Source organism: Neoarius graeffei, chromosome 3, assembly GCF_027579695.1.
Source record: "Neoarius graeffei isolate fNeoGra1 chromosome 3, fNeoGra1.pri, whole genome shotgun sequence".
Lineage (NCBI taxonomy): Eukaryota > Metazoa > Chordata > Actinopteri > Siluriformes > Ariidae > Neoarius > Neoarius graeffei.
In genome coordinates this window covers 79,569,742-79,592,957 of record NC_083571.1, presented here as the reverse complement: position 1 = coordinate 79,592,957, position 23,216 = coordinate 79,569,742, and the positions used below count along the sequence as shown (strand labels likewise).

The 23,216-nt window shown below is 42.0% G+C and overlaps 1 protein-coding gene across 1 annotated transcript in view; it reads right to left on the bottom strand.

Annotated features, from left to right (window-relative positions):
• Positions 1–1,692: 1,692 nt before the first annotated feature.
• Positions 1,693–23,216, bottom strand: part of si:dkey-90m5.4 (leucine-rich alpha-2-glycoprotein) — a 38,012-nt gene continuing 16,488 nt past the window's right edge. Inside the window, exons 2-3 of the mRNA XM_060916041.1 lie at positions 12,089–12,422; positions 1,693–2,342 (exon numbers count right to left, since the gene is read on the bottom strand). Of these exons, the coding sequence (XP_060772024.1) occupies positions 1,693–2,342; positions 12,089–12,422 (984 nt within the window). The remainder of the gene's footprint in view (positions 2,343–12,088; positions 12,423–23,216) is intronic.

Here is a 23,216-nt window from a genome sequence, read left to right as displayed (position 1 = left end):
AAGTTTAAGTACTGTAGATAGCACATACACAGTACTGACACAGACACTAGGAAACAATCCTGTTGCCATAGCAACATGATTCTTGCTGTCTAAAAAGATTGCTTTTCTTAGTGAATAAAAACAAACAAAAGCATGTCACAAAAATACGAGGAAAAAAAAACAAACACTTCGAGCAGCAAGCGATGTAGCATTTATAGGCAGTCAAAGGCTTCCCGAGCCTGGGTACGAGTCTGCTCACTGTGTGTGTGTTCACTGCTTCAATGATCGGGCTTATATACTCAAACGCTTGACACTCAGGCATCTTCAGGGTTGTTTACAACAATTTAGAAGTGACGTATCCACTAGATCTCAGCTTCGGTAAGTCATGTGGGGAGGAATAACGTCACAATCTGATGTCAGAGCGTGGTATTTGAACCTCAGAGAAAGTCAGCACTCAGGGACATTTTATTTTAAAACACAGTATACGGGTACAAATATGAAAAGGTGAACGCATCTTGTATGGATATTATCTGTCTGTATAAAGGAATTTATTTTTTGGGTTTTGTTTGAGCCTACAATATTTACCACTACACTGACTGTTCACTTTAATAGGACCACCTGGACATTCATGCAGGTATCCAATCAGCCAATCACGTGGCAACAGAACAATGTGGAAAAAAAATCATGCAGATACAGATCAAGAGCTTCAATGTTCACATCAAACATCAGAATGAAGAAAAAGTGTGATCTCACCCAAACTCGACAGTTGAAGACTGGAAAAAGAGCAGGAGATTTTTTTTTTTTTGTGGTCTTCTACTGTTGTCACCCGTCCACCTCAAGATTTGATGCTTTGTGCATGCCGAGATGCTTTTCTGCTCACCACGTTTGTAAAGAGTGATTATTTGAGTTACTACATATATCTTTCCTGGCAGCTTGAACCAATCTGGCCATTTTCCTCTGATCTCTATCAAGACGTTTCCTCCCATAGAACTGTCACCCACTCAGTGTTTGTTTTTCGCACCATTCTGTGTAAACTCTAGAGACTGTTGTGGGTGAAAACCCCCAGGAGATCAGCAGTTTCTGAAATACTCAAACCAGTCCATCTGGCACCAACACCCATGCCACAGTGAAAGTCACAGAGATCACAATTTTTCCCATTCTGATGTTTGAAGTGAACATTAACTGAAGCTCTTGATTTGTATCTGCATGATTTGATGCATTGTGCTGCTGTCAAGGGATTGGCTGATTAGAGAACTGCATCAAACAGCAGGGGTATGAGTGTATCTAATAAAGTGCCTGTTGAGTGTAAAGTGGATCCCAAGTCTTTAATACAGTAAATACTCTAGCCAGATGTCAACACACACACACACACACACACACACACACACACACACACACATTTCTGTATGTATGGAGGGAATTTGTAGTAATTTGTGAGGTCAGAGATAACAATTGAACAAATACATGACTCCTTTTATTATACAAAATCATTTATTTTGTCATCTTCAGATTAGAAAACATTACTTTTGTTCCATTTCATCACTGTGCTTTTAAACACAACATGAAAGTTCAGTTAATTTGCTTTATTTTTGCTGTTCTGATTTTCAAACTGCATTTGTTTATTTCTTGCTCTGCTCTTCTCACTCTTCTATTCACCAATTTAAACATTTCCAGCTTTCTTCTTCCTCCATCTCATCTTCGTCCTTCCTTTCTTCAGTCTGCCAGGCCCAGCTCTTTGGGTGTAAGTGCTGCGATGGCTTTGTCCTTTAGCGTCTCAGGTGAGGCGCACCTCGGCTCGGACTGCACCGGCATGTTGTTTAGCCTTTTCCACAGGTACTCTATTTTAGCATCACAATGCCAGGGGTTAAAGGCCAAATCCAACCAGCCGACCCCTAAACCAAGGGTGCCAGGTACCAGGAACGTCAGCCGATTCTCTGAGAGGTCCAGGTATTGTAGCCGCTCGAGGCCCTGGAACACTGTAGCCGGGACAGACTGTAGTTTGTTCTTCTGAAGGAACAGGTGAGTCAGGTTAGCGTTGTGGCTAAAAGCCTTAGCGTCCAAGGACTGAAGTTTGTTCTCGTCCAGGTGCAGTCTCTGTAGAGCATGAAGGGAGTGGAGGCTCTCAGCTGGAAGTGCCTCTAGCAGGTTCTGTGAGAGGTGCAGAGTTTCCAGGTGGCTCAGCCTCTGAAGCAGAGCAGAGGGAATTTTCTTCAGCTTATTCCCTGACAGATCAAGCCACGTGAGGTTGCTGTTGGTGGGCAGCCAGTCAGCATTGGCGCTCGTGAGCCAGTTGTCTTTAAGAACCAGGTTGAGGAGCGGGGCTTGATAGAACACCCGAGCAGGCAGCTCCTGTAGCTGGTTACCTAAGGGGAAAACCCACACACGTACATAAAGAAAATTAATATTTACTACCAAAACCTTGGCAAAACTACTCTCCTCAGCACATGGCCTCCATGTTTATACAGGTATCTGAATACATTGACGTAGAACAAGTCATAAATCACTGTCCTTTAAAACTGCATTTGAAATTTGATGAAATTCAATATGCTAGTGGATCAAATTAGCAAATATCTCACTACAATATCACGCTGTTCATTCATTTCATGCAAACTGTCTTCGGTAGATGGCGCAGCCTGCATTGAAACATCTCTTCTATGACAGATTCAAGTACACTGTGTTTTAATGCGAGGAAAGATTAACGTTCATTAGGCTACAGGCTTTTACTATGCCATATTGAGCGATGCCCAGATACACAGATTCTCTTGGGATGAAACGGTGTGGGCTGATGGGATTTGCATAGAAAATCTCAACATTTACTGGACACTTCACTCTTTGCTTGTCGTACCTGGACACACAGCTTCTCTATATGATGATTGGGAGATCTCTGAAAAGGGCATAACCTTGTAAACAACTGCCAATCACTAAAACAGTAATGAACTCAAACTTTAGCATATCAGCACCAGACTCTTAGACTGCTCAGTTTTCAGTACACTGTTTTACACTTGTAGTTTAGCTTGTAATTGTATCTTTGTAATCTTATTTTATCTTGGTAAATATTGTAAATAAGGAGCAAATATAATGTTATGTTTAATTATTTGTGTTTAATTTTTGTTCATTTACCGATATAGGTCGAGATATCTAGCTGTCACTACCTTCTTCAGTGAAATTGAGCTAGTTAGCAACTTAGCTCGCAAATACCAGTAAATTTTTTTTTTGACCCGAATTTGGAAAAGTCTTTCCATGCTCTTATGAGACCAACAGATAAGACAGGACAAAGATATATACAGTGGCAAGAAAAAGTAAGTGAACCTTTTGGAATACCTGCATTTATGCATCACTTTATCTTAAAATATAGTCTGATCTTCATCCAACTTACAACACTGAACAAACGAACAAACTTTAACTACAACCCCAATTCCAAAAATGTTGGGACACTATGTAAAACATAAATAAAAACAGAAAATTAAGATTTGCAGAATCATGGAAACCATATATTTCAATGAAAATAGTACAAAGACAACACATCAAATGCTGAAACTGAAGTTTTATTGTCTTTTGAAAAATATATGCTCATTTTGAATTTGATGTCAGCAACATGTTTCAAAAAAGTTGGGACGGGGCAACAAAAGACTGAAAAAGTTGTGTAATCCCAAAAAAACAAACAAAGAAACAAACAAACAAAAACTAATTTGGTTAATTGGCAACAGGTCAGTAACATGATTGGGTATAAAAAGAGCATCCCAGAGAGGCGGAGTCTCTCAGAAGTAAAGACGGGGAGGGGTTCACCACTCTGTAAAAGACTGCATGGGCAAACAGTGCAACAATTTAAGAATAACGTTCCTCAATGTAAAATTGCAAAGAATTTGGGTATCACATCATCTATGGTCCATAATATCATTAAAAGATTCAGAGAATCTGGAGAAATCTCTGTATGCAAGAGACAAGGCTGAAAAATGACATTGGATGCCTGTGATCTTCAGGCCCTCAGGAGACACTGCATTAAAAGCAGACAGGTGTCTGTAGTGGAAATCACTGTATGGGCTCAGGAACACTTCAGAAAACCATCGTCTATGAAAACAGTTCATTACTGCATCCACAAATGCAAGTTAAAACCAGATATAAACAATATCCAGAAACACCACCACCTTCTCTGGGCCTGAGCTCTTTTATGATGGACTGAGGCGAAGTGGAAAATTGCCCTGAGGTCTGACGAATCAAAAGTAAAAATTATTTTTAGAAATCATGGACACCACGTCCTCCAGGCTAAAGAGGAGAGGGACCATCCAGCTTGTTATCAGTGCAAAGTTTAAAAGCCAGCATCTGTGATGGTATGAGGGTGAATTAGTGCACATGACATGGGGAGCTTGTACATCTGGGAAAGCATCATTAATGCTGAATGATATAAACACATTTCAGAGCAATACGCTGCCATCCAAACAAAATCTTTTTCAGGGAAGGCCTTCCTTCTTTCAGCAAGACAATGTCAAACCGCTTTCTGCATATATTAAAACTGCATGGCTCCGTCGTAAGAGTCTGGGTGCTAAACTGGCCTGCCTGCAGTCTAGACTTCTCTCCCATTTAAAACATTTGGCGCATTATGAAGCACAAAATGTGACAAAGGAGACCCAAAACTGTTGAGCAACCGAAATTGTATAATCAGGCAAGAATGGGACAACATTTCTCTTTCAAAACTACAGCAATTGGTCTCCTCAGTTCCCAAACATTTACAGTGTTGTTAAACGTAGATGTGATGCAACACAGTAGTAAATATGCCCCGTCCCAACTTTTTTGAAACGTGTTGCTGACATCAAATTCAAAATGAGCATATATTTTTCAAAAAGCAATAAAATCTCAGTTTCAACATTTGATATGTTGTCTTTGTACTATTTTCAATGAAATATAGGGTTTCACTGATTTGCAAATCTTAACATTCTGTTTTAATTTACAGTTTACAGTGTCCCAACTTGGCGGCACGGTGGTGTAGTGGTTAGCGCTGTCGCCTCACAGCAAGAAGGTCCTGGGTTCGAGCCCCGGGGCCGGCGAGGGCCTTTCTGTGTGGAGTTTGCATGTTCTCCCCGTGTCCGCGTGGGTTTCCTCCGGGTGCTCCGGTTTCCCCCACAGTCCAAAGACATGCAGGTTAGGTTAACTGGTGACTCTAAATTGACCGTAGGTGTGAATGTGAGTGTGAATGGTTGTCTGTGTCTATGTGTCAGCCCTGTGATGACCTGGCGACTTGTCCAGGGTGTACCCCGCCTTTCGCCCGTAGTCAGCTGGGATAGGCTCCAGCTTGCCTGCGACCCTGTAGAAGGATAAAGCGGCTAGAGATTTTTTTGGAATTGAGGTTGTAATAACACACAATTATAATCTTTCATGTCTTTATTGAACACACCCATTAAACATTCACAGGGTTGGTGGAAAAAAAAAAAAAAAAGTGAACCCTTTTATTTAGTAACTCGTCAAACCTCCTTTGGCAGCAATAACCTCAAACAAGCACTTCTGGCCGCTGTGGATCAGACCTGCACCACGTTTAGGAGGAATTATGGACCATTCTTCCTTACAGAACTGTTTCAGCTCAGCCATATTCTTAGGCTGTCTGGTGTGAACAGTTCTCTATTGCGTTACAGTCTGGGCTCTGACTAGGCCACTCTAAAAGGCAGAGTTTCCTTTTTTTAAACCCATCGATCATAGATTTTCTTCAACGTTTAGGGTCATTGTCCTGCTTCATCACCCAACTTCTCCTGAGCTTCAACTGGCAAACAGCCACCCTGACATTCTGGATGATACCTTGAGAAACTTGGGAATTCATTTTCCCCTCAATGATGGCAAGCTGCCCATGCCCTGAGACAGCAAAACAGCCCTAAATCATCCCTCCACCGTAGTTCACCATTGGGTTTTGTGCCCTTTTTACACCATATGTATCAAGGTGCTCTTTGGCAAACTTCAGGCACATCTTCCTCCAGTGTCCTTCCACTGAATGCATTCCATAGTGTACAATGTTTTGCGTATGGTAGACTCATGAACAGAGATATTAGCCAGTTCCGATAATTCCTTCAAACCTTTTCTCTAAGGTTCTTCTTTACCTCATTGAAGATTCTGCATTTAACAGAGACAAGCCACAGTATGAAATCATCTCGTTTGTCTAACTGTGGACTACTGAATAAACTCTAAATACTTTGAGATTGCTTTGTAACCCTTTCCAGCTTTATGCAAATCAACCGTTCTTGAGCTTAGATCTTCCAAGACCTTTTTCTGAGGCATGGTTCACATCAGCAGATGTTTCTAGTGAATGGCAAACTCAAAATATTTGAGTGTCAAAGTAGCTCTAATCAATGTCTCCAAACTTGTTTCATTGACTGGACTCCAGATGCCAATTCAACAAGTACAACCCCGATTCCAAAAAAGTTGGGACAAAGTACAAATTGTAAATAAAAATGGAATCCAATAATTTACAAATCTCAAAAACTGATATTGTATTCATAATAGAACATAGACAACATATCAAATGTCGAAAGTGAGACATTTTGAAATTTCATGCCAAATATTGGCTCATTTGAAATTTCATGACAGCAACACATCTCAAAAAAGTTGGGACAGGGGCAATAAGAGGCTGGAAAAGTTAAAGGTACAAAAAAGGAACAGCTGGAGGACCAAATTACAACTCATTAGGTCAATTGGCAATAGGTCATTAACATGACTGGGTAAAAAAAGAGCATCTTGGAGTGGCAGCGGCTCTCAGAAGTAAAGATGGGAAGAGGATCACCAATCCCCCTAATTCTGCGCCGACAAATAGTGGAGCAATATCAGAAAGGAGTTCGACAGTGTAAAATTGCAAAGAGTTTGAACATATCATCATCTACAGTGCATAATATCATCAAAAGATTCAGAGAATCTGGAAGAATCTCTGTGCGTAAGGGTCAAGGCCGGAAAACCATACTGGGTGCCCATGATCTTCGGGCCCTTAGACGGCACTGCATCACATACAGGCATGCTTCTGTATTGGAAATCACAAAATGGGCTCAGGAATATTTCTAGAGAACGTTATCTGTGAACACAATTCACCATGCCATCCGCCGTTGCCAGCTAAAACTCTATAGTTCAAAGAAGAAGCCGTATCTAAACCTGATCCAGAAGCGCAGACGTCTTCTCTGGGCCAAGGCTCATTTAAAATGGACTGTGGCAAAGTGGAAAACTGTTCTGTGGTCAGACGAATCAAAATTAAGTTCTTTATGGAAATCAGGGACGTCGTGTCTTTCGGACTAAAGAGGAGAAGGACGACCCAAATTGTTATCAGCGCTCAGTTCAGAAGCCTGCATCTCTGATGGTATGGGGTTGCATTAGTGCGTGTGGCATGGGCAGCTTACACATCTGGAAAGACACCATCAATGCTGAAAGGTATATCCAGGTTCTAGAGCAACATATGCTCCCATCCAGACGACGTCTCTTTCAGGGAAGACCTTGCATTTTCCAACATGACAATGCCAAACCACATACTGCATCAATTACAGCATCATGGCTGCGTAGAAGAAGGGTCCGGGTACTGAACTGGCCAGCCTGCAGTCCAGATCTTTCACCCATAGAAAACATTTGGCGCATCATAAAACGGAAGATACGACAAAAAAAGACCCAAGACAGTTGAGCAACTAGAATCCTACATTAGACAAGAATGGGTTAACATTCCTATCCCTAAACTTGAGCAACTTGTCTCCTCAGTCCCCAGACGTTTACAGACTGTTGTAAAGAGAAAAGGGGATGTCTCACAGTGGTAAACATGGCCTTGTCCCAACTTTGAGACGTGTTGTTGTCATGAAATTTAAAATCACCTAATTTTTCTCTTTAAATGATACATTTTCTCAGTTGAAACATTTGATATGTCATCTATGTTCTATTCTGAATAAAATATGGAATTTTGAAGCTTCCACATCACTGCATTCCGTTTTTATTTACAATTTGTACTTTGTCCCAACTTTTTTGGAATCTGGGTTGTAGAATCAACTCCAGTCCTTTTCTCTTTATTTTGTCATGAAATAATGAGGAAACGGGCGACACCTGGCCATAATCAGTCAACTGAACAATTACTTCTGAGCCTGTGAAAATGGAGGAACTATGTAAAAATGGCTGTAATTCCTAAACAGTTAATGCGATATTTTTGTCAATCCCCTTGAATTAAAGCTACAAAATCACAAAAATTGTATCACTGTCCAAATGCTTCTGGATCTGATTTAATTCCCATGGATTATCCATCCATTATCTGTAGCCGCTTTATCCTGTTCTACAGGGTCGCAGGCAAGCTGGAGTCTATCCCAGCTGACTACGGGTGAAAGGCGGGGTACACCCTGGACAAGTCACCAGGTCATCACAGGGCTGACACAGAGACACACAACCATTCACACTCACATTCACACCTACGGTCAATTTCGAGCCACCAGTTAGCCTAACCTGCATGTCTTTGGACTGTGGGGGAAACCGGAGCACCTGGAGGAAACCCACACAGACACAGGGAGAACATGCAAACTCCACACAGAAAGGCCCTCATCAGCCACTGGGCTCGAACCCAGGACCTTCTTGATGTGAGGCGACAGTGCTAACCACTACACCACCGTGCCGCCTTCCCATGGATTAATGCAGCTTTATATCTGAAATATACTATCGAGTTTAAAATGCTTATTTTTATTACATTTGCAGCATTTAACAGACACCAAAAACACATTATTATGGTAATTCACGAGGTCAGCATGAATCCCATAAGAACATCATTGAGAATACTTTGTGAAACCCAGACAGTTTGTAAAGTTGGCATTAAGTAAAGAATACAAAAAAATAAGGAAAGCGAGCCAGCACAAACCCATAAATTAGGACAAATAAAACTAATTCAGTCACCACAAAATAAATGACACTGTATAAATGGAGGATGGGACGGGGTGTCTGCGCAAAGCCGTAAACTGTAAACAAATGCCTCAGCTTACAGAAGATTTAGTGTTATTATTATTATTGTATTAAATATTTTAATTAGCAGAACAGAAGTGAGTAAAAATAACTTCCACTTCTGTTTTTCAGACTTTACCCTGATTGTTCATTTCGTACTCCCAGCTGTCTGTGCACTCTTATGGAGTTTTGTGGGTGTTACAAAATGCAAATGAGCTGTCAGAAACATGCTGTGCACATTAGAGGTGATTGTGGCAACAGGGGGCGTGGCCAAGCAGCAGTTTGTGAATGGAGGGCGGGGTCAGGGAAGGTAAGTGGCTAAGTCATTACACCTGGTGTCAATATCACTACATTCACACTGCAGGCTGAAGTGACTCAAATCTGATTTTTTCGCCCATATGTGACCTGTATCCGATCTTTTATTGACAATGTGAACGACACAGATCCGATTTTTTCAAATCCGACCCAGGCCGTTTGGATATGTGGTCCTAATTCCGATTCCTATCCGATCTTTTCATACGCGACTTCAGTCTGAACCGCCAGGTCGCATTCATCCGACTTACACGTCATCAACAAGCCACAAACGTCACTATTCTGCGCTGAAGTAGGCGGCGGGTCTCTCAAAAAAAGTTACAACAACATGGCTTTGATGTTCCTTTGAATGGAGGTTGCAGTCACTACCCCGCAGAACGCCTGAGCCAAAACCCTTGCCCTCTTCCTTCTCAACCTCCTCCTTAACATCAGGCTATTGTGCACGTTCTGGCTCCGTCGCAACAACAATTGCATCATCGCCAGGTACTCCATACTGGCTACTGTCATACACAGGAAACTTTAGGTTACTTCCGTAAACACTGGCCATGCTCACTGCGTGCGACGTCGTCGTATCCTGCAATGCGCATGCGGAACACTTTTAGGTCGCTTTTTGTTCATACTGAGGATCACATACAAGTCGCATATATTTGTTAATGTGAACGACCTCACAAAAAAATCGGAATTGAGCATTAAGCCTTGCAGTGTGAACGTAGTGTAAGTGCATGTGTTTGTTGCAGGGATGGCACCCTACAACAAACACACATTAATTGACACCAGGGCCCTGTACTACGAACGGAGGTTAACCTACCCAGAAGTAACCCAGGGTTCCCCCGCTAAACCAGGGTTGACAAAACCTGGTTATCTTGTTTGGGGTTAAACGGTACTACGACGCCAGTTATGAAGTTGATTTGGTGAACCTGTGTTAACCTAATCGGGGTTAATGCGCGTTCACGTTAAAGGGGAGATTATCAGCGCAAATCGCCACTGTTCACAATGGCACGGTCGCCGTACTTCACGGAGGAAGAATGCGCTGTCATAATGCAAAGCTACGAGGAGTTCAAAACAACATTAAGAGCAAAATCTAACACAGCGGCTGCCAATAAGGAGCGGCAAGCATGTTGGCAACGAATTGCCGATTGGGTAAATGTGCAAGTGCATTCTCCCTTCTACATGTTCCAGAACAGAAGTATAGGATGAGAGAAAGCTTCATGATCAATCACAAGTCACAGAAACTGGTCCTTCGACGTGGCCCCAGTCATATATAGCTTGTTCAATGTCCGAAAAATCCTGAATAAAATTTGGTATGGTAAATTCATGGAGTAGCCTACTTAAGCTGATCTGTGCACAGAGTCACATGAATTAGGATGGCTGACTGTTCAGTCCCTTTGACTAAGTTGGTGTATGTCCTGTGAACATTTCAGAGGCAACAGCAGTGCCAAACGCACCTGGCAACAGGTGAAAATGAAATATAAAAACATCATTCATAATGGTGTGTGTGCGCGTGCAAGCAAGCATTCATTTGCCTTTTATTTATTCAAGTTTTATCTGTTTGCCTAATAGTTGAAATTGTTTTGTATATAGTTTATAATGTTGTTGTGTGATATTAATGATAATATTGTGGGAAAACTACTTTGCATGGATGTTCATTTAATTTATTCTATCGTCATTTTGTTTGTTCTATTTTTGTGTATTTTATTTATTTATCTGTTTGTCTAGTTGTATCTATTTTTCTAATAATAATATTTTTTGCATTGATAGTTTGTTTTTTCCTATTAAAATAATCTTGTGTTCTTGTTATAACTATCTATTTATCTGACTGTTTAGTTGTATTTATTTTTGTTACAATTTCAATATTTTTAATATAGAAAGTTTGTTTTTTTCTATTCAAATGTTCTTGTGTGATAACTAGTTCTTGTGTTATATTTATTGTAGTTGTATCTATTTTGTATCTCAGACTTAAATATTTTTGTAAAACAAGTGTTTTTTATAAAATATTCTTGCGTTCTTGGTAACTATGTTCTTGGGTGGGTTCTTTTTTTTTTACAGAAAAGCCGTTCTGCATGGACATTCATTGAAGCCCTCATTGTTTTTTAATGGTTATTTATGAGCGTTTAGGGGTTACAATAATGTAAGTCTAGGTTGCTTTATATAAAAGGTATGTCCAGAAATATTGATGTCACTGTCTAAGCAGAGGGATCTGGCTTCTTTAGACGCTGTCTTCTTAAAACTGAATAAATATTTAAAAAGAGCCAAATGAGCCAGTCTTTTGAACGGCTCTTTTCAAAGAACGGATCACAAAGATGCGATCAAAGAGCCATAAATCCCATCTCTAATCTGCGCTCCGATATCGCACGGGTCATCCAGGTACGCTGGCATTGTCTCTAGAGGAAATGTCGGTGGAGAGGTGGTGTTTAAAAAGGGTGTGGTTAATCGGAAACCTCGGGTTAACCAAGAACATAACCTGAGATGAGCAGGTTTGAGATGCAGCGTAAGTTGCCATGGCAGCATACCTCGGTTTGAACATAGCCAACTTTCGTAGTATGGGTTAATCGGGAAGTTACGCTGCACGTGATCAAGTTACTCTCGAAGTTACCCTGGTAAGCCAGAAAACCCGCTTCGTAGTACAGGGCCCAGGTGTAATGACTTAGCCACTTACCTTCCCCGACCCCACCCTCCATTCACAAACTGCCGCTTGGCCACGCCCCTGTTGCCATAGTGATCAACATATACATGTGAGTGCAAGAAAATTAACATTTCTGGAACCTTTGTAAATGCAGCTAACAAGTTTACATAAGATTTACATGCAAAAAGATTGATAGATAAGATCCATTGTGTGTATCCTGCTTACATACACAGTACATGTTCAAACACACACCTGTAAGGTCTATGGTGTGCAGGTGATAAAGACCAGTAAGCAGGTCCTCAGGTAAGCTGCTGAGTCTGTTTCCTGGTAGGTGGAGCTCCTGGAGAAGGGGCGTGGCTCCCAGATGGTGGGCGGAGATGCTGCTCAGATTGGTGAACTGGATGGTTAGGGAGGTGGTGTTGCCTGGGAGACCGTCGCTAGGGTAATGCGAGAGCGCCGCGTCGGGACACACCGTCTCTGTGGACTGGATGCCGAAATGACACGTGCAGCGCACCGGACACGAGAGGGCGCCATGGCAACAGAACCAGAGCAACAGTGGGAGCGCGAGGAGGCCGCGAGACTCCATCTGAAGGACACACACGATAAACCACACTAACTCTAATTGATATGGAAAATGTTATACATAATAAATAATGTTTACATCAGTAAGAAATGTCAGTGCAATAACAATCACATAAAGACCATTTTCTCTCAAGTTGGTCGCCGCCTAAATAAATTCACGTGTGAAATGGCGGATCTCTGTATTTATTTTCAAGAATCTTCACGCATTAAGCGAATGATAAAGGTAGAAAAGGAGAAATTATAAGTTATAAACATACCTGAGAGATCCGCCATTTCGCACGTGAATTTCTTTCGGCGGCGACCATTTGAGTCCAAAAAACTCTCTTTTACGGCCAATGATTCGCTTTAACTTACGACAGAAGTTAAAACCACAAACTTTTTCCAAGTACACACGCAAATTCGGGTCAGAAAAGGTAAAAACAGCTATTCTAGAAATGGATTGCTTCGCATCGCCAGTCAAACTCTTATGGTTGTCAAGGAATGTCAAGTGAGCTTGCCCACCACGGGCTTGTTGCTATGGGGAAAATTGACACGTGACCAATTCCTCCAAATGGCCTATTCGAGCATGAATAATTCGCTCTGGGGGCGTGGTCACTTAAACAGCAAGCAAGGCTTGCTTCCGTGTCAATTAGCAAGTGCGGTTGCAGTGCAGCAAGCTAGCAAACTGTCCTTGAGGAATGTAGCTTGTAAAATGAATCAGTTAACAACAGCTCGGATTCAGTGTGTAAAAACGACAACTACAACATACGAATATGACTGTTTTCTAAGTTTGTGTGGAATGTAAATAACAATCCGACTTGATACTGATAACAACCGGTGTTCATTAAGGTCACAAAGACATATAAATCATATCAGACTGTGCTAATGTTGGCTAATATTGCGCCGAGTCTTGCTTGTGAAGTGCCTGCAAACTTGAGCAGCCCGCTAACCCTCAATTTGAAGCGCTTCAGTGAAGACCTGCAGAACCCTGACCAAGTTCGTGTAACATGACATGTAAACAACAGCAACCCGATGGTGATGTGGACATTGTTCGTGGCCCAGACACCTTTTAATCAAATAAAACATTTCACGTAATAAGCAAAACAGCCTCCGCCTCCTTGATCAGAAATTATTGGTTAGTCCCGCCTCTCTGGCCTCAAGAAGACAATAAAAGGGCAATAATATAACAACAACCAATCAGGCTTCAGATACATTCTGTTGCCAAGTAAAATTGTAACCTTTCAACGTGTCAAAGTTCTCGAGCCCTCGTCCTGTTTTACCGTTAGACCAATCACACATCAGCTTAATCAAGCATTCTAAAACTCGTTACAGAGCCCACAGAGAGCCACGCCCCCTGCCAGCCTCATGGAACACAGCGTGCTCCGGATGCATTTTACTTCCATTTATGAGGGGAAAAGAACATACACCCTCCTGACAGTCAGTGCGTTATTCGCTTGTAAAGCACATTTGCAAATTGGTAGAATGAGTTAATCATCACATGCAAGATTTGCAATTAATCAAATAAATTGATTATTATTAGGGCCCGAGCCCTATGGGCGAAGGCCCTATTGTTCTTGTAAGAGTTCACTATTATTATTCTTCCGTCTTCTTCTTCTTCTTTATTTTTCTCCGCTGTTGGGCCATTTTCGGGGCGCTTGCCATGGGCGAAAACGCACGAAATTTGGCAGCACTTCCGAGAATTGCCACCGCTACTCAGAACCAGAAGCCCAAACTTGCCCGGGGCTCAGGGCCTCTATAGCGCCCCCTAAGTCGTTGTGATTTTGGCCTCCCGCATTAAGGTGCCTGGTTGCCATATAGTTTGTAGTAGTGGCATGCCATTTGGTACGCATATGTATCTCACTAAGCCGGACAAAAATGTAATGCCAATGCATTAGCCACGCCCTACAGGAAGTGAGGTCATTTCACTTTTGTGCGAAATGCATGACCACGAAGACGGCGCAACTCCTCCTAGACCGTTCATAGGAATGTCACCAAAATTGATACACATCATCTACAGACATGGCTGACAAAAGTTACTAAATACGTTTCACGTAGGATCAACCGTTCAGAAGTTATACGTCAATCAATTTTCACTTCAAAATTTTACATGCTAAAAAATTCATAACAAATCTTCTAATTGCTCAAAACTGCCCATACTTCACACGCTAATCACTCATTGGGCTTCTGACATGTTACCCAATTTCTGTGATATTTCGCCACTGGGGGCGCTATTTTGGGGCAAAAAATCCAATCTTTCCTCAAATTTGGTCAAACTTCACGGCCACCCTCTTACTACCTCCCATGTCATGTATACCACATTTTGGGAATTTTCGTCCATGGGGGGCGCTGTTTTTGGCCGACGCAATTTCTCCAAAATGGGTTTTTGGTTAATAATTCCCTAATGCTTTTCCTTCACACCACTACCTTGTGATAGTACGTTGCTGTTGTGGACACTTATTTTTCCAACTCATAATCGCTCATGTACAGCATAGCGCCACCTACTGACATGGGAAAAACCAAAAAATTTATTCTTCAAAAATCTATATCTCATCTTCTATTTACTCAATTTTCATCACACTTCATACGCAAACTCTTCATAGCTCACCTGACATATACGCCAAATTTTGTGCACTTTCGCCCCTGGGGGTGCTGGTTATGGCAGAAATGATATTGCAGCTTCTGATTTGTCAACCTTGGCAAGCAAACTCTTTACAAGACCCTTATTGGGGCGCTTGCCATGGTCGACAACGCTCGAAATTTGGCTCCTTTTTCTTAGACTGCCACCGCTACTGAGAACCAGAAGCCCAGATCCAGGCGGGCCTCAGGGCCTCTATAGCGCCCCCTAACGTGTTGTGATTTTTGCCTCTCGCATTAAGGTGCCTGGTTGCCATGTAGTTTGTAGTAGTGGCATGCCCTTTGGTACGCTTATGTATCTCACCAAGCCGGACAAAAATGTAATGCCAATGCATTAGCCACGCCCTACAGGAAGTGAGGTCATTTCACTTTTGTGCGAAATGCATGGCCACGAAGACGGCGCAACTCCTCCTAGACCGTTCATAGGAACGTCACCAAAATTGATACACATCATCTACAGACATGGCTGACAAAAGTAGCTAAATACGTTTCACGTAGGGTAAACCGTTCAGAAGTTATACGTCAATCATTTTTCAATGCAGAATTTTACATGCTTAAAAATTCATAACAAATCTTCTAATTGCTCAACACTGCTCATACTTCACACGCAAATCACTCGTTGGGCTTCTGACATGTGACCCAATTTCTGTGATGTTTCGCCACTGGGGGCGCTATTTTTGGGCAAAAAATCCAATCTTTCCTCAAATTTGGTCAAACTTCACGGCCACCCTCTTACTACCTCCCATGCCATGTATACCTCATTTTGGGAATTTTCGTCCATGGGGGGCGCTGTTTTTGGCCCACGCAATTGCTCCAAAACGGGTTTTTGGTAAATAATTCCATAATGCTTTTCCTTCACACCACTACCTTGTGATTGTACGTTGCTGTTGTAGACACTTATTTTTCCAACTCATAATCGCTCATGTACAGCATAGCGCCACCTACTGATATGGGAAAAACCAAAAAATTTATTCTTCAAAAATCTATATCTCATCTTCTATTTACTCAATTGTCATCAAACTTCATACGCAAACTCTTCGTAGCTCACCTGACATATACGCCAAATTTTGTGCACTTTCGCCCCTGGGGGTGCTGATTATGGCAAAAATGATATTGCAGCTTCTGATTTGTCAACCTGGGCAAGCAAACTCTTTTCAAGACCCTTATTGAGGCGCTTGCCATGGTCGACAACGCACGAAGTGCGAGACCCTATTGTTGCCATGTGTCCAATTCTGTGCTTTGTCGCCATTGTGGGAGTAATGTCTCTTGCCGCAGAAGCTGTGGAAGGTATTTCGCGGGGACGCATGCCCCCGCCCCCCTTGGCCGCTGGCGCGAGGGCCCGTCGAGGCCGCTTGCGGCTTTAATTATTATTATTATTATTATTATTATTATTATTATTATTAATGAATTACTACAGTTCTGAACTTCAAAATTTAAAAGTCTGGACTTTGGAGAGATCATGGATACTCTTTTAGTGGAACACAACGGAGCAAAATATTGTGACCCTCTAATGTTGGCCTGAAGTTGGCACCACTGGAGGTTGGCATTGGGTTTATGTCCCCACCAGTGTTAATATCGAACCTATGCCCTTGGATTCCCATAAACTAGAACTTATCTAGGGTGGCCCAGTGGTTAACAGTATCGCCTCACAGCAAGAAGGCTTTGGGTTCAAGCCCAGTGGAGGAGTTTGCATGTTCTCCCCGTGTCTGTGTGGGTTTCCTCCGGGTGCTCCGTTTCCCCCCACAGTCCAAAGACATGCAGGTTAGGCTAATTGGTGGCTCTAAATTGATCGTGAGTGTGAATGGTTGTGTCTCTATGTGTCAGCCCTGTGATGACCTGGCGACTTGTCCAGGGTGTACCCCACCTCTCACCCATAGTCAGCTGGGATAGGCTCCAGCCTGCCTGCGACCCTGTAGAACAGGATAAGCGGCTATGGATGGATGGATAGAACTTATCTATTCTTAGCCATCAGTCAGGTGGACCGCTGAGATCATTACAACACCAGCATGAAATAATGAATAAAATGAGTCCTTACCTCTCAGCTCCAATGATCTCTAAATGGAAAATAAGTCAGTTTAGTGTTTTCTGTTTTCTTTTCTTTTTCAAATGCCCTACAGACTGAGAGTTCATCAGCTCTTACAGGGATAAGGGTCATGGGGAGATCTGTCACTAAACAAACACTGTCAGGACTTCATGTCCAGTCCAACAGTCAGAAAAACTAAGGTGAGGATTAGACTCGGTAGTTTTATTGCAGGCTGTATGATTAATAAAGGATTTGTAGGTTAGTAAATATCTCTAGATATAAGTTGGTAAATCATTTTTGAACAAAAAGTCGCCTTTATGCACCTTGTGTGAAAGCTGCAGAAGATTCCGGATCAATAAGAGTGAATCATTCATACAGAGCTCTCTCTCTCTCTCTGTCTCTCTTTCTCACACACACACACACACACACGCTACACTGGTGTACCTTGTACTTTACTAAACAGTCAATGATCAATGATGCCTCCATCTAGTTAATAGAGGGGTAAAAATGTATGTGAAATGAAAATCAGTGATAAATTATCAAGTGATTATCAATTTGATTTATTTGAAGCCGATTTGATTAAAACAGTGATTATATAATGAAAACAGAAATCCATTTTTGCCCCTCTGTTTTTTAATTCACATGCATTTTCATCACCTCCAATTAAAAAAAAATCAATTAATTGTTCTTTCTTCCACCCCTCATATTTTGTGACCAACATATAATTTACCTGGAAATGATTTGAGCTTAAAAAGTGATGGATTGGGCTTTTGGACATTTTTTTTTAGTGTGGACTAGGATGTAAACACACTATGTCATGGTGAGCATTAATATAAACCACCTTTACAATTTTTTTAGCCTCTCAATAATCTTCACAATCATCTGCAGATATTTTGCTTTTCATTAAAAATTACTCTGTGAATATTTAGGTGGGGCGGCATGGTGGTGTAGTGGTTAGCACTGTCGCCTCACAGCAAGAAGGTTCTGGGTTCAAGCCCCAGTGGCCGATGGGGGCCTTTGTGTGTGGAGTTTGCATGTTCTCCCCGTGTCTATGTGGGTTTCCTCCGGGTGCTCCGGTTTCCCCCACAGTCCAAAGACATGCAGGTTAGGTTAACTGGTGACTCTAAATTGACCGTAGGTGTGAATGTGAGTGTGAATGGTTGTCTGTGTCTCTGTGTCAGCCCTGTGATGACCTGGCGACTTGTCCAGGGTGTACCCCGCCTCTCACCCATAGTCAGCTGGGATAGGCTCCAGCTTGCCTGCGACCCTGTAGGACAGGATAAGCGGCTACGGATAATGGATGGATGGAACAATCTTCACGATCATCTGCAGATATTTTGCTTTTCATTAAAAATTACTCTGTGAATATTTAGGTGGGGCGGCATGGCGGTATAGTGGTTAGCACTGTCGCCTCACAGCAAGAAGGTTCTGGGTTCAAGCCCCAGTGGCCGATGGGGGCCTTTCTGTGTGGAGTTTGCATGTTCTCCCCGTGTCTGCGTGGGTTTCCTCCGGGTGCTCTGGTTTCCCCCACAGTCCAAAGACATGCAGGTTAGGCTAATTGGTGGCTCTAAATTGACTGTAGGTGTGAATGGTTGTTTGTCTCTATGTGTCAGTCCTGTGATGACCTGGAGAGTTGTCCAGGGTGTACCCCGCCTCTCACCCATAGTCAGGCTAATCTTCCTTGTGGAAGGTGTCACTGATGGTCTTCTGGACAACTGTAACGTCAGCAGTCTTCCCCATGATTGTGGTTGTGTGTACTGAACTAGACTGAGAGATACACGATATTTATACTGTTTTACTCAAAATCAAAATGAAATATTCTAATCATGTGAGATACTGGATTTCTGATTTTCATGATCATAATCATCAAAATTAAAACCAAAAATCCTTGAAATATTTCACTTTACGTGTAATGAATATAGAATATATGAAAGTTTACCTTTCTGAATTAAATTATGAAACAAAAAAAGAACTTTTTCATGATATTCCAATATTTTGAGATGCACTAGTAGACTTATATCAGGAAACAGCAGAGGGCGCATTAGGCTCTGGTGAGCTGTTTACCGACACGTCAAAGCGTCCACCATATTGGGAGGGGCGAAGTTCTGTTCTAAACAAGTGCAGGTTTTATATGCATTCTATAGTCGACTCTTATAAAATCATGCTGCAACTCGCTCCATCTTTAGTCATCTCATCTCATTATCTCTAGCCACTTTATCCTTCTGCAGGGTCGCAGGCAAGCTGGAGCCTATCCCAGCTGACTACGGGTGAAAGGCGAGGTACACCCTGGACAAGTCGCCAGGTCATTACAGGGCTGACACATAGACACAGACAACCATTCACACTCACATTCACACCTACGGTCAATTTAGAGTCACCAGTTAACCTAACCTGCATGTGTTTGGACTGTGGGGGAAACCAGAGCACCCGGAGGAAACCCACGCGGACAACATGCAAACTCCGCACAGAAAGGCCCTCGCCGGCCACGGGGCTCGAACCCGGACCTTCTTGCTGTGAGGCGACAGCGCTAACCACTACACCACCGTGCCGCCCATCTTTAGTCAGTTTGGTTAAAAGTTTACAATGTTTTAATAGCTGTTCTCTACACTTCAAATTTGTGCCTAAAGTATCAAAGGAAACTTCTTGAATTGCAAATAAAAATATGACTTTGAGAGCGAATAAAACTCACTGAAGCAAAATGTGTAACTTCCAAACAAATTATTAATGTCTTTTTGTTTGCAATTCTCTCGTTTGCGATGCCTGGCTTTTGTTTGCAATTCAAGTGTAGCAGGCCAAATTAACCCCTGCCCAGATTAAACCAGATTAAAATATATAGTTTGGGGGGTGTCGTGGCTCAGGTGGATAAGGCGCCATACCATAAATCCGGGGACCTGGGTTTGATTCCGGCCCGAGGTCATTTCCCAATCCCTCCCCGTCTCTCTCTCTCCCGCTCATTTCCTGTCTCTACACTGTCCTATCCAATAATAAAGGTGAAAAAAGCCCAAAAAAACCATTTAAAAAAATATATATATACAGTGGGGCAAAAAAGTATTTAGTCAGCCACCAATTGTGCAAGTTCTCCCACTTAAAAAGATGAGAGAGGCCTGTAATTTTCATCATAGGTACACTTCAACTATGAGAGACAGAATGGGGGGAAAGAATCCAGGAAATCACATTGTAGGATTTTTAATTAATTAATTGATAAATTCCTCGGTAAAATAAGTATTTGGTCACCTACAAACAAGCAAGATTTCTGGCTCTCACAGACCTATAATTTCTTCTTTCAGAGGCTCCTCTGTCCTCCACTCGTTACCTGTATTAATGGCACCTGTTTGAACTCGTTATCAGTATAAAAGACACCTGTCCACAACCTCAAACTGTCACACTCCAAACTTCACTATGGCCAAGACCAAAGAGCTGTCAAAGGACACCAGAAACAAAATTGTAGGCCTGCACCAGGCTGGGAAGACTGAATCTGCAATAGGTAAGCAGCTTGGTGTGAAGAAATCAACTGTGGGAGCAATTATTAGAAAATGGAAGACATACAAGACCACTGATAATCTCCCTCGATCTGGGGCTCCATGCAAGATCTCACCCCGTGGGGTCAAAATGACCACAAGAACGGTGAGCAAAAATCCCAGAACCACACGGGAGGACCTAGTGAATGACCTGCAGAGAGCTGGGACCAAAGTAACAAAGGCTACCATCAGTAACACACTACGCCGCCAGGGACTCAAATCCTGCAGTGCCAGACGTGTCCCCCTGCTTAAGCCGGTACATGTCCAGGCCCGTCTGAAGTTTGCTAGAGAGCATTTGGATGATCCAGAAGAGGATTGGGAGAATGTCATATGAAACCAAAATAGAACTTTTTGGTAAAAACTCAACTTGTCGTGTTTGGAGGAGAAAGAATGCCGAGTTGCATCCAAAGAACACCATACCTACTGTGAATCATGGGGGTGGAAACATCATGCTTTGGTGCTGTTTTTCTGCAAAGGGACCAGGACGACTGATCCATGTAAAGGAAAGAATGAATGGGGCCATGTATCGTGAGATTTTGAGTGAAAACCTCCTTCCATCAGCAAGGGCATTGAAGATGAAACGTGGCTGGGTCTTTCAGCATGACAGTGATCCCAAACACACCACCTGGGCAACGAAGGAGTGGCTTCGTAAGAAGCATTTCAAGGTCCTGGAGTGGCCTAGCCAGTCTCCAGATCTCAACCCCATAGAAAATCTTTGGAGGGAGTTGAAAGTCCATGTTGCTCAGCGACAGCCCCAAAACATCACTGCTCTAGAGGAGATCTGCATGGAGGAATGGGCCAAAATACCAGCAACAGTGTGTGAAAACCTTGTGAAGACTTACAGAAAACGTTTGACCTCTGTCATTGCCAACAAAGCGTCTATAACAAAGTATTGAGATGAACTTTTGTTATTGACCAAATACTTATTTTCCACCATAATTTGCAAATAAATTCTTTAAAAATCAGACAATGTGATTTTCTGGATTTTTTTTCTCATTCTGTCTCTCATAGTTGAGGTATACCTATGATGAAAATGACAGGCCTCTCTCATCTTTTTAAGTGGGAGAACTTGCACAATTGGTGACTGACTAAATACTTTTTTGCCCCACTGTATATAGTTTGGCCCAGGCCAGAGTATACCCCGGGGGATAAACTGTCCTAGGCCAAACTATACCCAGGGTCTAAAATAGCCTAGGCCAGACTATACCCCTCCAGGCCAGAATATACCCCTCTGTGTAAAGAGGATTTGATTGTATTTCCACAGTAGTATATACAGTATACTCACTTTTCAACCCGGAGGGAACCGAACGAGTTCCTGTTTCCAAGTGATTAAAGGTTTTCTCATTTTGTGCACACGTCATCATTTGTAAACTGAAATCTTTGTAAATTACAGTTAGGAAAGTCTATTTTTACTAGGGCCCTAGCTAGTGAGATGCTGACGTTAAATCCTATTAGTGGGGATAGATGTCTGTGAAATCAATATAAGGAATATGTTTACATAACATCTTGAGCTTCCTTGCACGTTTTTCAGTGGACTCGACTGTTTAACACACTGCTGGCACTGTAACTAAGTAATAAGGCTAAGATAGTTCATGCATGTATGTAGCGTGTGTGGAGGGGGACGCACTGCCGATGTACTGTAGTGATGGTTTTACTTAAAAGTGAGCATAGCAGGCGGCCTTACTATTCATTTCATAATGTAATCTTCTTGATTTAGTATACATCTAAGTATTTTTTAAACAAATAAATCTGCAATTTATTTCACACTGTGTTTGTTGATACATTGATTCTGATCTACCCTTTCATTTACATCAGTGGACTCGACCATTTAACAGAGATCATATGGCATTCTGTATTTATATTCACTCTGGTTGAAAGGTCTTGTCCTTTGTGTCAGTGTGTGTACGTGTGTGCTAAAATGTTACCGATACACAAATGTTGAAGCGGGAAAATGTGTTAAGCAGGCCTTCCAAACTGTACACACACACACACATATATATATATATATATATATATATATATATATATATATATATAGAGAGAGAGAGAGAGAGAGAGAGAGAGAGAGAGAGCTTTCACCCAAAATATTGTACAACCCTGATTCCAAAAAAGTTGGGACAAAGTACAAATTGTAAATAAAAATGGAATGCAATGATGTGGAAGTTTCAAAATTCCATATTTTATTCAGAATAGAACATAGATGACATATAAAATGTTTAAACTGAGAAAATGTATCATTTAAAGAGAAAAATTAGGTGATTTTAAATTTCATGACAACAACACATCTCAAAAAAGTTGGGACAAGGCCATGTTTACCACTGTGAGACATCCCCTTTTCTCTTTACAACAGTCTGTAAACGTCTGGGGACTGAGGAGACAAGTTGCTCAAGTTTAGGGATAAGAATGTTAACCCATTCTTGTCTAATGTAGGATTCTAGTTGCTCAACTGTCTTAGGTCTTTTTTGTCGTATCTTCCGTTTTATGATGCGCCAAATGTTTTCTATGGGTGAAAGATCTGGACTGCAGACTGGCCAGTTCAGTACCCGGACCCTTCTTCTACGCAGCCATGATGCTGTAATTGATGCAGTATGTGGTGAAGCATTGTCATGTTGGAAAATGCAAGGTCTTCCCTGAAAGAGACATC